The following is a 16,335-nucleotide window of genomic DNA, read 5'->3' on the forward strand; positions in this document are numbered from 1 at the left end:
CTAAGACATATGTGGACATGCAGAACAGGTTAAATATCTGAACGTCTAAAAAAAAACTTTCATTCTGGCTCCTAATTGGATGTCTTTGGACGTCCGAAAAAGACAAAAAAGACATCTAAAAGACGTGTCTTTGCTCAGTGGGTTACCCTCCCTGTTCTTTGAATGGAGAGAATGATGAACACTGGCCAGAACACACGGCTGCACGCATCACTGTGAACTGTATGCAAAGAAAAAAAAGAGAAGTGGCAAGGAGAAAGGGAAGGGAAGAGGAATGGAGAAATGCAGGAAAACCAGCTTACCTTGGCTGCATGTAATATTTAAGCTTCAAGACTGACAGCTTCTCTAGGCTCGGTCCATGGTTTCTACATGAAGAGAAGAAAAAGAGAGAGAGGGAGAGAGAGAGAGAGCTTTCAGAGCAACTGGTGCTGAAAACCCCTCCTATCTCCCTTCCCATTCCCGCACGCTTGACATGCAAACTCCTCCTCCTTCCTCTTTGTCTCTCACATTGACACACTTTAAACCCCTCTTTTTTGCTTAATGTCTTACATTTTCTTCATGCTGTATGACTCCACACCACATCCTTATTATGGTCAAATAAAGGTCACATAAAGTGTGTCTGACTTTACAAAATACTTTCTAGTTAGACCCTGTTTGAGCAGTGAGGTGTGAGTTTGCATATTCTATGAATCATTTGCCTCTGACAATATGAAGATGAACAGCAAAGTCACATACTCACTTGGACGTGGAGTGTGACACCTCAAACGATATCTACGTGAAAGAAACACCAGGTGTTGGTGACATCATCTTTGTCTTGGAACTGCATACTGTGATAACTTCTGTAGAACTGATATTAGAGGTGTAGTCTATGGTTTGAAAAGAGTGTCCTTTGTGTGAATGCCTGAGCAGACAATCATTTAGTCCATTTAGTCCTAGGATGACTGCTCGGTTAGGTCAATTGATCAGCCCCTCACCTTTTTTGGCATTTGCCAATTGCTGTCGCCTATATATAGCCTACCATGCTGAAAAGTTGTATTCAGGGCTGAAGATGGTCTAATATGACCGAAACGTTCCTCCTTTTTTTGTGTCCATCTCCACATTAAATCACTTTTATTTGCATCCTGAGTGCCTCCTCCTTTTCCTCCTATTGTTCCATCAGCGCATTTTGGCCCACGCGCCTGACCGACGTCTGTAGCCTTATTTTAAGAGCGCAAACTTTTCCTTTAGTTTGACTATCCAATGAAAGTAAGAATAGCAATACATAAATGTCAACCAGTATAGTAAAGTGCCAGGACATCCTGTCTGTGTTATTTGTATAGGCATAGCCTACTTGATGCGCATCTGGCAGAAATAACAAACTTAACATTCATGTTTGCAATGCATTCAATGTTTTCAAAGCATGTATTACCTGCTGTCCTGAGTCCTAAGTGCCCCAGTGAGCTGCTATTTGGAGATCAGCAGGTTGTATATGCTTCCTCAAAACAGGAAGTTATAAGCGCGTAGAAATATTTGTGACGACAATATTGGTGTGGGTGAGTAGACTGCTTCACAGTCATTCAGTGTGTCCATCTGTTAATGTGGAAAAAGCATTTGTGCAAAATGCACGATGTCCAAGATGAACGCATGTCATGATGAAAAGTCACCGCGGTGAATCCTCAATTGGCTCTCTCTGACTCACCCCTTCTGCTGATCACGTATTTACATTCCATAGCAGATGAGGAACTGGATCGCAAGTAATGTTTACACCATTAACTCACCAAAGGCTATACATCCTAAAATACATCTGAGGAGAAAGCGACTTACGGTTGTATTTCATGAGTCATGACATGGGTCATGCTGATCTGCAGACAAGACATTCAAATGTTAACAATCATTTATTGAGCATTGCAATATGAATACAAAACAAACGGTGAAAAACTAAATAAAAAGGGATATTTGAAGTCATGTGGAGTTAATTAAGCATGTTGACATTTGTAGCATTTCAAGACAGCAATGTCCTTTTTTTTTTTAAAGCTGTCAGTCTACCTTCAGCTGGGCGCAAATAAATACACCTCAGCCAGTATAGTATACCCTGTCTTGAACACATTCCCTGTCCTTTATGACTGGTCAATATAGGGAGAACAAGCACTTTGTCTGTCTAGGAAAGTGACATTGTTTTCTGGCACATATAGAATAGTGAGAAATAGGAAGGAAACATGACTATCTTCTCTTGAATGTTATCTACTGCTCTTATGGTGCGAAGTAGAGGAGCAGTGGCTTTCTCTCTCTACTACATGATAGATGCAACCATTCTGCAAACTACCATGTGTTTTACTGACAACCTGTCACCAGACTCCAGCTTTCAGATAAGGCAATTTAATGCCACAAAGTTCATAAAGGGACACATATACATAACTTTGCATGAATTAAATAATGAACATGAAAGTGCCACTTAGTTAAATAGAGACTGGAGAAATGGCTATTTTGCCAACCGACTCACTGTGTTTCTGTCTGCTTTGCTCTATTTGAACGGCAAAGTCATTTCCAGTGTGTTTACATTACAGATGCGAAACAGAGACATTGTCTTACACAGAACATAGCAGGTGACGTTACAAAAAACACTCAAATATGGTTCCAAAACATAGTCAGTGGCCAGTGAAGAGTAAGCTGCAGCTCTTTAACCATGGCGCCCAGGTTACAGAGCCAGGAGGTTACAGGTGGAATGTGTGCTTCCTGGTTCTGTTCCCAGGGGCTATAGGTGAACAGTCTACCATTGCTTCCTCTCACCCAATACTTCCTTTAGTGTGAAAAGGCAGGACAGGTGTAATAACATGGCGAAGGCCTTTCTCTCCACCCTCTCGAGAACTGAGTAAACACGAGAAACTATAAACATGATCTGACTGTTGCTTCAGTGACGGTGAGAACGGGAAAGAGCGAACAGATCAGATTCAGACAACGGCTTCAGAACGAGAGACGGCTAATGTGAATGTTCAAACTTCAAACTGATCAAACACAAGTCTTTTCAAACAATCCATTTATATAACACAGATAGAAAAAGTGATTCTGATTGGGAAAAGCCAGCATACTCAAACAAGAGAGGTATTTACCATGTCCCCATGTCCATAGCACTCAGTCCAAGGGTAGGAACCCTCCCTCCCTCTGACAAGCTCACTCTTTCAGCCACCTACAGCACCTTCAGCAAGCTTATCCCCCTCAGTACTGGACTAGAGACCCTTACTCTCTGAACAGCGCCCCTCACAGTCATCTCAGACACACGTACTCGGGCATACATGAAGGAAGTGCGGACACACACCCACACGTCTGTCCACGTTGGGGGGAGGGGCGGGGTCAATCAATGTCATCTCTGGTGTCTCTTCCTGATGCAGCTACTTCCCCCTCTTAGACCGCCCCCTCCTGCCTCGGCCAATAGCGGAGGGTCCGGCGGCGGCGTTGGCCGAGGCGGGGCTGGCGGCGATGTTGATCTGCCCCTCCTGGATCTCCTGGCGGGCCTCGGGTGGCAGGTGTTGGATCTGCTGCTGGGTCTCCAGGTAGAACATGACGTCCCTCAGCTGCTCCTGCAGCTCTGCTATCACCCCCTCCTTCCTCTCACCTGGGGGGGGGCGAGAACGGGCAGAACAGGGGTCACACAGGGGTCACACCTCCCAGCGTCACACAGGGACACCCGGCCCGGCTCAGATTCAGCTTTCACTTGTCACATGTATATGGTAATGGTGAATGGACTGCACTTATACAGAGCTTCTATCCAAAGCGCTTTACAAAAGGCCACTCATTCACCCATTCATTCACCCATTCACACACCAATGGTGGCAGCTGCCATGCAAGATGCTAGCCTGCGCATTGGGAGTCATTTGGGGTTCAGTGTCTTGCCCAAAAACACTGACATGTGACATTGTCATTTGACATGTGGACAGAAGGAGCCGGGATTTGAACCGCCAACCCTAGAATGATTAGATGACCTGCTCTACCTCCTGAGCCAATCCACCCCAGTGGCAGTAAAGATAACAGTGCTACGACCGGGTCTGTCCTGACCATCGCTCATCAATCCTGACCATCCCTCACCTGTCCTGACCATCGCCCACCTGTCCTGACCATCCCTCACCTGTCCTGACCATCGCTCACCTGTCCTGACCATCGCCCACCTGTCCTGACCATCGCTCACCTGTCCTGACCATTGCTCACCTGTCCTGACCATCGCTCACCTGTCCTGACCATCGCTCACCTGTCCTGACCATCGCTCACCTGTCCTGACCATCGCTCACCTGTCCTGACCATCGCTCACCTGTCCTGACCATCACTCACCTGTCCTGACCATCGCCCACCTGTCCTGACCACCGCCCACCTGTCCTGACCATCGCTCACCTGTCTCCCGAGCCTTGCGCTCCTCCTCCGCCAGCTGGGCCTGAAGCTGCACCTGATTGGCTCTCAGACAGCGGTTCATCTCCTGCTCCTCCTTGAGCTCCTGGCCCATCTTCACCACACGGTTATTCATCTGGGTGCACCTGGGGGCAAAGACGGGGCACGGTGTGTGAGCGTATGTATGTGTGTGTGTGTGTGTGTGTGTGTGTGTGTGTGTGTGTGTGTGCGTGCGCCAATGTGCATGTACGTATCTAAACAGAGGTGAGAATGATATCTTTGTTCATGTTGTGTTGCAGAAGAATGATATCTTTGTTCATGCCGTACAGTGTTTGAGAAGAATGTCTTTGTTCATGCCGTGTTTCAGATCTAAGGGCTGATCTCGGACAGGGAGTCCGGCCCACAGTGAGGTCACATACTGTCAAGTATACATACTTCTTCTCCATGGTCTGCTTCTCCTTGGACAGCTCTCCGAGCCGGCGCTCCAGGTTGTCACAGCGATCTATGGTCTCCTTGAACTTGGCCTTCATGTTGCTGATCTGTAACACACCCGAGCACAGACGCCGAGGATATGTGAGTGTACGTGCATTAAAAAAAAAAAGTCACTGACGGCAGGTGACGTCCTAACGTACCTCCTCGGCTGTGTCCTTCTCCAGGTGGACGATCTTGTTCTCCCAGTAGATCCGCTGCGAATCCAGCTGACTCGTCAGCAGGTAGGAGTACTTCAGGAAAATGTCATACACGTGCCGTTAGTTTACTGTACATTCGGTTTGTGAAAGATTGGCACGCGCGCGCACACACACGCACGCAGTCAAGGACCAACCTCTAGCTGTAGAGCGTCTATCTTCTCGTCTTGGCAGGTGTCTCCCTCACACTCGTACTGCACCATCTTGCCGTCGGTTTTACTGGCCACCAGCCGATGGACGTAGTTGTCTACAGGCGACACGCAGCACAGTTAGTAGGGAAACGCCAGAGGAACCGCTGGGATATACAACACTCTGGAGCGGACCCAGAGGCCGAGAGGACAACATTCTAACCATAGAAATAGAAAACTAGACTTCCAGAGAGAGAGAAAGAGAGACACACACACACAAACAAACACAAACACACACACAAACACACACACACACACACACACACACCTCCTGCGTAGTCCCAGACACGGTGGTTGGTGAGCTGCATGGCATAGGTGTGCTGTGTCTCCTCAAAGTGCTTGTAGGCATGGCGACTGACGTAGCGGCCGCAGCCTATGTGGCCGCAGATCAGACAGATCCACAGGTTCTACAAAGACAGGGGAGGATAATAATTATACACTTTATCTGAATACTGTAGCACTTTTCATACAGAGAGAAGGTTAAGAAGAGAAGTATAGTCATTCTGAGAAAGGGGTAAGGATAAGAAGAAGAGTACAGTACAGTCAATGGATGGATGGATGGATGGATGGATGGATGGATGGATGGATGGATGGATGGATGACAGACAGACAGACAGACAGACAGACAGACAGACAGACAGACAGACAGACAGACAGATAGACAGACAGACAGATAGACAGATAGACAGATAGACAGATAGACAGATAGACAGACGGATAGACGGATAGATGGATAGATGGATAGATGGATAGATAGACTGTATAGATATATAGATAGATACCCTCAAAATTGTTGAGGACAGTATTGTGCTGTAATCAAACATATTTTCAGAGTTACCTCCTGCACTCCACACTCAAAGCACTTGTTCTCCTCCACGGGCTCTGGGGTCTGACAGTATCTACACACAGGACACCTGGAGAACAGGCAACACACAAACATGCACAAAACACCTTGATCAACACCCTTTCATGTGCTTGTTCCCACGCTGTGCGAGACATGTCAGTCAGCCACAGCCATACAATACTCAAAACAGGACCATACTGTAAAACCACAGCCCACAGTGTAGCACGCTGCATGAACAGTGGTTATCTGACCACGGGGTATTTATATGAGTTGAATTAGGAAGAGGAATTCAAAATGATATGAGTCATCGGTGGTGTGAACTGAAGTGTGTGTGTGTGTGTGTGTCCACTCACGAGGCGTCCTCCCAGCGCTGCAGACAGAGGCTGTGGAAGCTGTGGTTGCAGAGAGTAGTCAAAACCCCATTGACTGACTCATCCATCCTCTCCAGACACACTGTACACTTGGGCAACTCAGTCAACTCCATTACAGGCAGACTGGCTCCCTGAGAGGGGAGAGGGAGGGAGGGGGGAGAGAGAGAGAGAGAGAGAGAGAGAGAGAGAGAGAGAGAGAGAGAGAAAGGAGGAAGGAAGAGAGAGAGTGCTATTTTATTACTAAGAGCACTGTAGGAGTAACATGATTATGTGTCCTTCTTTAAGACAATTTCTCAGTGCTTTCTGAGGAGAATGTCCTATGAAGTAATGTAACGTTCGTAGGCCAGTGGGTTTGCAGAGTGGAGGGCCAGAGGCAGGAGATGGCATCCATACCTGCTCAGACTTGATGACCTCAGCCCTCTCCACATAGACTAGCTGACACACCGCATCCTCGATGGAGTTGAACTGGCGACCGTTACAGGCCGTATAGAAACTGTCTGCATCAGCCTGAAAAAACAGAGAGAGAGTCAGAAATATGGGAGAAGGGAAGAGAGAGAGGGAGGGAGGGAGAGAGAGAGAGAGAGGGAGGGAGGGAGAGAGAGAAAGAGAGAGAGAGAGTCAGAAATATGGGAGAAGGGAAGAGAGAGAGGGAGGGAGGGAGGGAGGGAGAGAGAGAGAAAGAGAGAGAGACAGTAGTAGTAGATTCACAGTGGAACTTTTGAACAAACTAGGCCTAGATATCCACATGCTGTGATCTTACCTGAACGCTGAACTTTATCAGGACCATGTACTGGTTAGGGGTGGAGTCCCGAATGATCTTCATGTGCTCCATGACATCGTAAAAAGGCGCCACGAACCTCATGAGGTCATGGCTGGTCATGGTAGCTGGGACAGTCAGGATACACAGCATCGCACTGCGACGCACATCCTCCGTCAAAGACGTCATCTTGCTGCAACGGGACAAATACGAGACATGGTAAAGCAGTGGATCAAATGACACGAAACTCTCGCAGGGACATATCTCTAGGTGCTATATTGATGTTTGTGGAATCTGCTTATTTCAACTTCCTTGAATACACCATTGTTCGTGTACAATGTCTATAAAGGGATGAACGTTCAGTGTAAAAATGCTGTTTCTAGGGTAACAGTTTTTGTTAATGGCAGAAGCTCACTTGGTCTTGTAGAGGTGCATGATGCCATGGACTATCTCCACGGAGGGGTTGCCGCTGAAGAAGGAGATCTGGTCCGGTAGCTGTTTGGAGGGCGAGTCTGGAGCCGTGTCTGTCTCCGTGCCTTCTGTACTGCCTGGCTGGGACTCTGGGCTCTGGGTCCCGCCACCCTCTTCTCCCGACGCCCCCGTGTCCTCACCTCCATCAGTGTCTTCAGGGGGTCAACATGGACATCATTCAGTACTGGTTAAGCTAATATCAGAATCTTTTGGTGCTAAAATTAGATCCTCACACAACACAAAATGATAAAAGATCCCATTCCTCACTCTTCCCGTTCTAATTCTTACCCGGGTTGGGAGCGAACGTCTCGATGACCATATCTCCCATGGCTCTGCTGCCAATGTGCTGATGTAGGACGGCTGCTCTCTCCAGCTCTGTCTTCCCAGTCAAAGCCTGCTGGGCCGAGCCCAAAGCCCTCTCCTCCAGCTCCTCCTCGGACATGTCCTCAACTGCAGGGACCAGGGGAGAAGAGAAAGAGACGGAGATGAGGTCCTGCCAAGGGATGGGCTGTGTGTTGATTAACCTTAGTTGAAATGCAACAGGGCAGTCACACACGCACGTAACAAAACCCTGAAACAAACAAAGCATCACTGGTTGTCCAGAATAATAACTATTCTTCCCGACCAGTACAATGACAATAGCTTTGGTCTTTTTAGAGAGCAAAACAAACAACAACAGGGTGCTTGTTGGCTATTGCTGAGTCACAGAAGTTTCTCGTGAGAAAGAGGTTCTAGAAAAGGAAGATCAGATGATGGGAGACAAGGGACAGGCACAGAGACATGGTCGGAAGGCATGCAACTAGAAGGACACATATCTACAGTACACCACTAAGGCTGTATACTACATTCTAGCTAGCTAAATGTCTCAGGCTAAGCTAGCTGGTTAGCATAGGGAGCTGGTGACGTCGAGAATCAACTAGATCAGACTTTCTCACCGGCAGTGTACTGGAAACCCAGTGGAGATGGAGACTGGTCCGCAAGCTCCAGACGGATCACAACCAGAGACACACTCATGTGTTATGAATGATTGACAACTCTGCTGTGAAAATCTCAAAACAAAACAAAGGCTGTTTCCCAGCTAGCCAGCAGGTTAGCTATAGCTAGCTCACCAACCAGCAATATCTGGGTCTGAGGCCACATAAGCACACACGTATCTTACTTGCAGTCTGTTCCTATGATCAACCCAACTCAAAATACAACATATGTCCATACGGGTATATCTGGATTGACAACTGCACAACAGCTGACTAAATTCGATATCACCCGTGCGGATAGTACTTCCGGAGCAACTCTTTGACGTCATGATTCAGCCAGATGTTTTGGACTCCAAAGTGGTAAGAGCCTCCATTTAGAGTGCATCGAGGCATCAGGCACCAAAACCGGACCACAATGTTGTAGACCTCTCTGGTAAACATAAAACATAAATGATTCGGTTTAGAACCTAATTTCCCAACTTCAGCAGGATCGCAACACAATTGTGACACCAACATGTGGGTGACTCTCTCTCTCTGACACACACACACACACACACACCGTCTCTCTCACACACACACACACACACACACCGCCTCTCTCTCTCTCTCTCTCTCACACACACACACACACACACACACACACACACACACACACACACACACACACACACACACACACAGAGAGAGTAGAAAAACAACTTTGATATATTTTACTTATTTTATTTAGAAAAAAACTCCTTCTGACATTCCAGTGTTTTTATTTTCCATTTTCTAACAAAAGAAAGAAAAGGTATTCAGGGTGAGATGACACTCCAGATTGTCGACCACTTCTCTGCACCTCAGCAAGACTTCCAACCAGTCCACAACCATCCTCTAGCCAGGGTTCCATCCAGAGTTGGGCTCGAGTCTCCAAAAGGTCATGATGAGTAGAGGCGTGTGTGTTTGTGCAAGGGTGCATAAGAAGGTAGAGATCCCAAATTGTTCATCACCATTCCTCCCCTCTCATGTTTCTACTAAAAAAAAAAAAGAAAGTAAAAACTAAACCTACAAACCAAACTTTATAGCTCCATAAAATGCACACATTACTGACTGCAGAGTGGAGGTTTTCAGCACCCCCCGGGTGATGGTAGTTGATGTCTGCTTATAACTATGATTCTCCCCTTCAGGCTGTATCTACATCTGGTACCTCTGCTGTGCCTGTGTGAATGGATATTCTTCCGTTTGAAAACGACATAGCAGCAGTGCCACATTTTGGTAAACAATTAACTATACAAATGGAAAGGATCAAGATGATGTAGTGCCTAGAAGTTTTGATTTGTGGTGACTGACTTTTACTGTTAAAGGTTTAACATGGTGGTTTGTGACACTTGCCAGTTATCTTTAAGCAACAAAACAAATCTGCATTTTTAAATTCAGTAATTAAAATGTATCTAAAAACTTTTTTTTTTTTTTTTTTTTAAACATTTCCCACTATAAAATTTCCCTCAAATTATCTGGGCATGTTGATGAGAACTGTCAGTTATCTATGATTGAGAAGAGAGGAAAGATCCGCACACTGATTTCTCCCGGTCCAACCTTTATTGAAAATAAGTTTAGAAGTTGCCTGATGAAGTTCTAAGGGTCGAAACATTGCGTATATTTTCAATAAAGTGGACCGGGAGAAATCAGAATCAGTGTGCGGATCCAAGATCTAGCACCTGGCCTACTAAGGTTGGATGTGTGCACACCTCTTTTGCCTTTTAGTTATCCATGATTGACTGTGCCCCCACTTTCCACACATTATGTTTTACCATAGCGACCTCCATGATACATGCTCATCTTGGGACACAGAATTTTCTGACTTTTTAACTATATCAAGTATCAATCCAAATGTTGTTTTTTGCTAGCTAGTTAGCCAAGTTAAAGTCGCACAGAAATAAAAAAAAAAAGCATTGTCCCATTTTGGTTCACATAATTGGTCATAGTGTTCACCTATTCAACGATGTATGCCCAAAAATTAACAAAATGCTACTTTTGTTGTAATCTTATATCAAAGTATATAATTTCTTACTTCCTGGAAAACGGTAGGTGCATATTACGACACCAGGTACCTTAGATTTTAGGCCAATAATCTCACGACATCCACCCTGTCAATCAAAACGTCAACTACTCTGCAGCCTCAAGTGTTGAATATCCCGCCCGCTCGATAACGTTACAATGAAATTCATCTAAACGCATGTCCTGCCCTTGCAGCCCGTTTCAGGCGGAAATACGTCAAAGTACGGAAGCAAGATCTCCTCCAACTTCCCTTTCGGTGCATCTTTAAGATAAAGCCATCTAAATAACTAACATTAGGGGAGTGGTTATCCTAGTGAGACGCATGAGAACATTCTCAACCGGTTGAAAATAGGATGATACATTTCACACACCTACTTTCCAAAACTAAAGAACACATATTTAATACTTCCATCGTGTTTCTTCAATGCCCTCTTGTGCAAACAGCATACAAACCTATAAAGTGTTACCAACCACCATGTTAATCCTTTAAAAAAGCAGAGGGGATGAGTCCGTACAGGCGTCCTGAACAGTTTGACAAAACTACTGTGGTTGGAGGTCGAGACATACTATTTCCTATCCAGTAAGAAGCTGATTTTCATATTGAAATAATCAACAATAAGATGGGTGCTTCATTATTACATCAGAGACAGAGACTGAGACAGTTACTACCAAGATATTCATGTTGTACTGAAATAAGCCAGCCAATGACTATCTAATTCCTGACTGTGACCAGAAGGTACAAAGACCATTCTGTTCTACGTTATGCAATGAAGATGAGGGGGGAAAAAAAGAACTTATGCGTGATTTGAAATACTGCAACTTAACAGGGTAGAGGGGAGTTCTTACAGTACCAATATTTGCACGACACAAAAAAAACTAAAAATAAATAAAAAAAACTAAAAATAATAAAAAAGCAAAGACAAAATTCCCAAGTCACAAGGGGCATTATGAGGTCCAAGAACCGTGTGTTTGCCCAGAGTCAGATGTCTGTATTTCTACCAGCTCCAGCCTTAAGTTCACCATTGTGAGCGAGGTAGCCTCAGTGATACAGCATCTGCTCCCTGCTCTGCCAGGAGCGCTAGTCAGGACAGGGAGAGAAGCAGGTCCATCCCACCTGGAGGTCCTTTGCTAGAGCGGAAGCTGTTATTTGGGTCTTTCTGGGCGTTGCCAGGGAGAGGGGGAAAATAACTAACCGACTAAGGGGAATAGTGGCTTATTGTCCTTTTATTCTCATTCAGTCAAGGAGTTGTGGTATTTGACGTTTTTATCCGCAGACTATGTACAATAATTTATTAGAGTAGCTCTTCTAAAATCGCTTAATTCATTTTCCTATCTATTTTGCTCTATAACTTTTAAGGAGCTCCTCTTTTCATTTTCAATCAAAATTCATATGTATTTATTCAGAGAAGCTCCCTTGGTTCTGTGCTGGGAGAGAATTGTGAAAGTTCCCAGGTTGTGTGTGTGTATGCCTGTGTGTGTGTGTGTGTGTTTGTGTGTTAGAGAGCGCAAGAGAGAATCCAGAAAAGAGGCTCAACAGCCCTACAGAAAGGGATATATGGGGAAATGGCAGGGAGAGGTAAGAGAGAATGGAAAGAGTTGGTGAAGTGAGAAGAGCAGGGAGAGAAGGTTTCTTGGTTGGGTGGGGGGGGGTCTATGTACTGTATGATGGTGGTGTGGGTCTTTGGTGGTGACGGTGAGGGTATAATGATGTAGATTTGATGGGTGTTGGTCGATGGTGTTCAGATCTTGAGGCTCTTCATAGTTTCGGCTCTTTTCTTTAGCAGTTCTCCCAGCTCTTGCAGCGAGCGCAGGTAACTGCCCTGCACCTTGTCCATAGCAGCCTTGGCGAACGTCCCCTCCTCCTGGTACACACGGAGACAGAGAATGAAGCCAGAGAGACGCGCACACGCACACAACTACAGACCATGCTCTAAACTTCCGCATTCTTGTCAAAGGTTCTTGAAAAGGCCATTCTCTGTCAACTGCTGCCCTACCTACACAAAAACATCTTGGAACGTCAGGATTTAGGGCCCACCGTAGTACAGTCTGCCTTATTGAAAGTGTCCAATGACCTGCTCCTCTCTATTGACTCCGGTGACTGTGCCATCCTGATTATTATTCATCAACATTTGACAGTGGATCATGACATTTTAACTGACTGTCTCCAGCACAAGGTTGGTATTGGTGGCACTGCTTTTACCTGGCTCACATCCTACCTCAGAAATACATGGGGTCTGTTAACATAGGCAATTTCTTCTCTCCTCCAGCTAGTGTCTCCGACAGGGTCCCACAGGGTTCTATCCTAGGCCCCATTCTGTTTTCCATTTACATGCTTCTCCTTGGTAAAATTATTCAAAAGTACAACATTTCCTTCCATTGCTATGCAGATGACAGTTTTATCTTCCCTGAAACCAAACGACAGAGCTAATCTTCGCAGTATTTTGGACTGCCTTGAGGACATCAAGTGTTGGATGGCACAAAAGTTCTTGCAGCTGAGTGAAAGCACGAAATCACCAGATTAAATTTTGATGCACTTTATGCTTGGCCCCTGTATCGCTGTATGCAGCTATATTTGTGATTCTTTTTTTTTTTTTTTTTACTGCCAGCTTTGACTTGTACAGCACTTTGTTGATTTTAAACGGGCTTAAGAAATACATTTGTCTTGACTTGACAACACCCACCTGTGTGTGTCCCTCCAGGGTGAGTCCGGCCAGTTTGAGGGCCGTCACATTGGTCTCCTGCCCCTTGATGTGCTCCAAGGCCTGGGTAAGGAGGCCCTGCAAGCTCCCCGACAACTCCTGGAACCCACACACCACTGCCGGCTGGAGGACAGAGAGCACACGTTAATCCACCTGCAGTCTCTTCCAAAAGGCTAAGTGTGGTGTGTACTGGAGCTGTACTCAGGAGGGATGAGTGAGGTCAACAGAGCTGGATAGGAGTGTATTAGACCAGAATGAGTGCATCAGAGCTATGTAGATGGATGGATGGATGGATAGACAGAAGGAAGGAAGGGAGGACATGTACCAGGGCTGTGTTGGTGTCCTTTTTCTTCTTCTTTTTCTTCTGTAGACTGGACTTGAGCGGTCGGAGTACGCTGGCACAGTAGCTGGCCACCCAGAGGACCACACACACCGTCTAAGGTGGGGAGAATCCATTAAGACCAGATCTAGCACCACTGTTTCAGAGACCCTTCACATCCCAAACCACTGAGCAGATCTTCCACGTGTCTGTGCCCAGGACTCACCTCGACAAAGAAGACTAGGTTTTCTAATAGGAAGGGCTGGGTTTTTAACGTGCTGTCCTTCATTTCCAATAAATCCCCTTTGCCCTTATTCAACATCTCTGGAGAGGCAGCGGACAGAGACGAGGAGAAAAGAGAGACAGACACAGAGGTCGGCAAAGGGTTCTGTTAACTCAATCGGCAGCCATATTTCTGGTGTGAATGTCTCAGTGACAGATCAGGAGGCCTCTTACCTTGGAGCTGTGCTACTAATGATTTGAAACTATTACAGATCTGGGTTTGCAGTTCAGATGAGTCGTCTGAAAAGAGAGAAGAAGGTTAAAGCTATTATATGTAGGATGTTAAGCGTTTCAATATTTCTATGATGAATTGAGAGGGATCAGTGTTTTGCTCCCACTGAGGTGTTGTGCCTGAGGAGGTGGGGCGGTGAAGTGCTGGTGATGGACTTGATCTGCTGCACCTGCTGTCGGCCCATAAAAGGGGACTAAGGATTGTGGGACACCGAGCGCCCCCTCAACACTCCATGCTGCCCTTTTGTTTCGTTTGATTTAGTCTTATGTTGAGGAGCTTTATCTTGTTTGTGGGGTTATGGGGTTAGTTTGGGGTTTAACTTCATGTGGTTCTTTTGACTTCCCCTGGCAGAGCAGTGAGTATTATTTCCCACTTGTTTGTGATCATTGTTTCAGTTAGTCCATCCCTTTTCTGTTGATTCTGTCCCCCCCGCCCCGCCATAGGCCAGACCAGATATGGGGAAAAGCCTTTTGTTGATTATTGTTATATTGCTAAGGAAATTATCATTTGTTTGTTTGTAGAACCTTTGGCCAAATAAAGCTTCCCCCTGTTATTTTGGACATTTCAGCGACTCATTTCAGTAAACTGTCTATTTACATGTGGCTTGCTACGTTTTGTTTGGTCCCTTAATTGTTTGGGACCGTTTGTGCCGCAACATCAGCCAGTAAAAAACGGGTCTTTGCAGACTACCGTTTGCTCTGTTGCAGCAATTTCGAAAACTCTGTTTCGGAGTCTGACACCAGAGCTTTGATTTGATTTATTTGACAAAAGCAATTACAGGCAATTAAAGGCAATTAAAGGAAGGTATTTCCATCGCTGTCCCCGATGTACAAGGAGTCCAAGTTGAGACCGGCATCAGCTTAAAGTGCTTTGAGCAATATATTGTGTAACGGAGAACAATGCAGCTGGGAGCTGAGGGTTCCTCCTTCCACAGACATGTGGCCACAATCAGTTCAACTTGCCGATATTCACTCACCAACACGGGGCATACTTTGACTTTGGCCTTATTTGGGACTGTGGGTGCGCCCAAACCCTCAATCAGTAAGGCAGACGGAACCCTGGCAGACGGAATTACATAGACAACAGAGAACCTTCTGGAGACTGGTAGAAAGTCCCTCCCCTCCCTCCGTCTTACCGAGTCCTGCGGTCTCGAGCTCCAGCAGCTGGACAGAGAGCTGCAGAGCGGCAGCCTGGCACTGACAGCTCCCGCTGGACAGAGCTGGCGCCAAGCGCGTGGAGGGGGGCCCCAAGAACGGGTACTGCAACACAACACACGCCTTATTATTTACAGGGTGTTTTTTTTGGACAAGGCTGTGCGCCCTTACATGAGTCGCCTGCGTGCGCGCGCTCTCCTACCTCGGTGTGTTTCTCCGCTATCTCGGCTGCTGTCTGTAGGGTCTGGTCGAGCTGGGACAGGAGGGTGCTGAGGGTGGCGCTCTTGTCCGTTACGCCGTTTTCATTGGTCTTCTCGGAGTTCCGCGGCGAGGGGGCGTGTCCGAGCAGGGCCAATGAGGCGAGGAGGCGAAGTGTGAGGGATCGTATCCTCAGCCACACAGACTCCTCTTCCACGGACAGGCGCTTGTGCTCCTCAGTCAACTGCCTGTGGAGAGAGCGCGCGCACACACACACACACAGACACACACACACACACACACACACACACAGAATTATACAAACAGTCACAAGTGTATGCATGCTGTAAATGTGTGTGAGAGTGTGTGCATACCTGTCCTTAGGGTCCCAGCTGGTGAGGACAGTCAGGTCTCTGTTGTCCCTCATGTTGTCCCAGGGGATGTCGTCCTCCTCTGGACACACTCCCATCGCCTTCACACTCTCCTCCAGACTCGCCGAGCTGAAACACAGCAGGAACGTCAACTACAGCATGCCAACGCGCCTGTGTGTGTACCTGTGCGCGTGTGTGTGTACCTGTGCGCGTGTGTGTGTGCGCACACTCACATATCCGCTTCCAGGTAGAGGTCCAGGAGCATCCTCTCAGTGCGGACCTGGGCGAAGTGCAGTGATTGGTTCAGCCGAGTCCTGAAAGCAATGAACTCTGGGATCTTCTCAAACGCTCCGTACTTGTACGCCTGTATGATATACTCTGAGGTCTGGTGGGGTGGGGTGG

The 16,335-nt window shown here is 46.6% G+C and overlaps 2 protein-coding genes across 3 annotated transcripts in view; both read right to left on the minus strand.

The window, feature by feature from the left end:
* Positions 1 to 1,888: 1,888 nt before the first annotated feature.
* brap (BRCA1 associated protein) lies at positions 1,889 to 8,820 on the minus strand. The gene is made up of 13 exons (XM_084442705.1): positions 8,603 to 8,820; positions 7,956 to 8,117; positions 7,612 to 7,819; positions 7,200 to 7,389; positions 6,833 to 6,946; positions 6,422 to 6,570; positions 6,063 to 6,138; positions 5,493 to 5,631; positions 5,174 to 5,283; positions 4,983 to 5,072; positions 4,786 to 4,889; positions 4,357 to 4,496; positions 1,889 to 3,586 (listed from the first exon to the last, which is right to left on the minus strand). Exons 1-13 carry the CDS (start codon positions 8,679 to 8,681, stop codon positions 3,363 to 3,365), a joined length of 1,785 nt encoding a protein of 594 aa, XP_084298831.1. The 5' UTR covers positions 8,682 to 8,820; the 3' UTR covers positions 1,889 to 3,362.
* A 582-nt stretch (positions 8,821 to 9,402) lies between these two features.
* Positions 9,403 to 16,335, minus strand: part of naa25 (N-alpha-acetyltransferase 25, NatB auxiliary subunit) — a 13,778-nt gene continuing 6,845 nt past the window's right edge. Inside the window, exons 16-25 of one of the 2 annotated variants that reach the window (XR_014630557.1) lie at positions 16,167 to 16,318; positions 15,937 to 16,062; positions 15,567 to 15,810; positions 15,346 to 15,469; positions 14,153 to 14,218; positions 13,923 to 14,020; positions 13,703 to 13,813; positions 13,360 to 13,500; positions 12,338 to 12,540; positions 9,403 to 9,654 (exon numbers count right to left, since the gene is read on the minus strand). Coding sequence is in view for 1 of the 2 variants with exons in the window: in XM_084441899.1 (XP_084298025.1) it covers positions 12,418 to 12,540; positions 13,360 to 13,500; positions 13,703 to 13,813; positions 13,923 to 14,020; positions 14,153 to 14,218; positions 15,346 to 15,469; positions 15,567 to 15,810; positions 15,937 to 16,062; positions 16,167 to 16,318 (1,185 nt within the window). In the remaining variant the exon portion in view is untranslated. Of the gene's footprint in view, positions 9,655 to 9,771; positions 12,541 to 13,359; positions 13,501 to 13,702; positions 13,814 to 13,922; positions 14,021 to 14,152; positions 14,219 to 15,345; positions 15,470 to 15,566; positions 15,811 to 15,936; positions 16,063 to 16,166; positions 16,319 to 16,335 lie in introns of those variants that run through there. The other variant, XM_084441899.1, reaches the window with a different exon arrangement.

The sequence above is a fragment of the Borostomias antarcticus genome, assembly GCF_949987555.1.
Source record: "Borostomias antarcticus genome assembly, chromosome: 8".
In the NCBI taxonomy this organism is placed as follows: domain Eukaryota; kingdom Metazoa; phylum Chordata; class Actinopteri; order Stomiiformes; family Stomiidae; genus Borostomias; species Borostomias antarcticus.

What these genes read in the sequence shown, in the direction of transcription:
- brap (XM_084442705.1), bottom strand. Translation starts at nt 8,681, where the DNA reads ATGAGTGTGTCTCTGGTTGTGATCCGTCTGGAGCTTGCGGACCAGTCT. An exon ending in TGTCTGGGACTACGCAGGAG is followed by an intron (nt 5,284 to 5,492) that starts GTGTGTGTGTGT and finishes TGTCGCCTGTAG; the next exon opens with ACAACTACGTCCATCGGCTG. An exon ending in GCGCAAGGCTCGGGAGACAG is followed by an intron (nt 3,587 to 4,356) that starts GTGAGCGATGGT and finishes GCCCCCCCCCAG; the next exon opens with GTGAGAGGAAGGAGGGGGTG.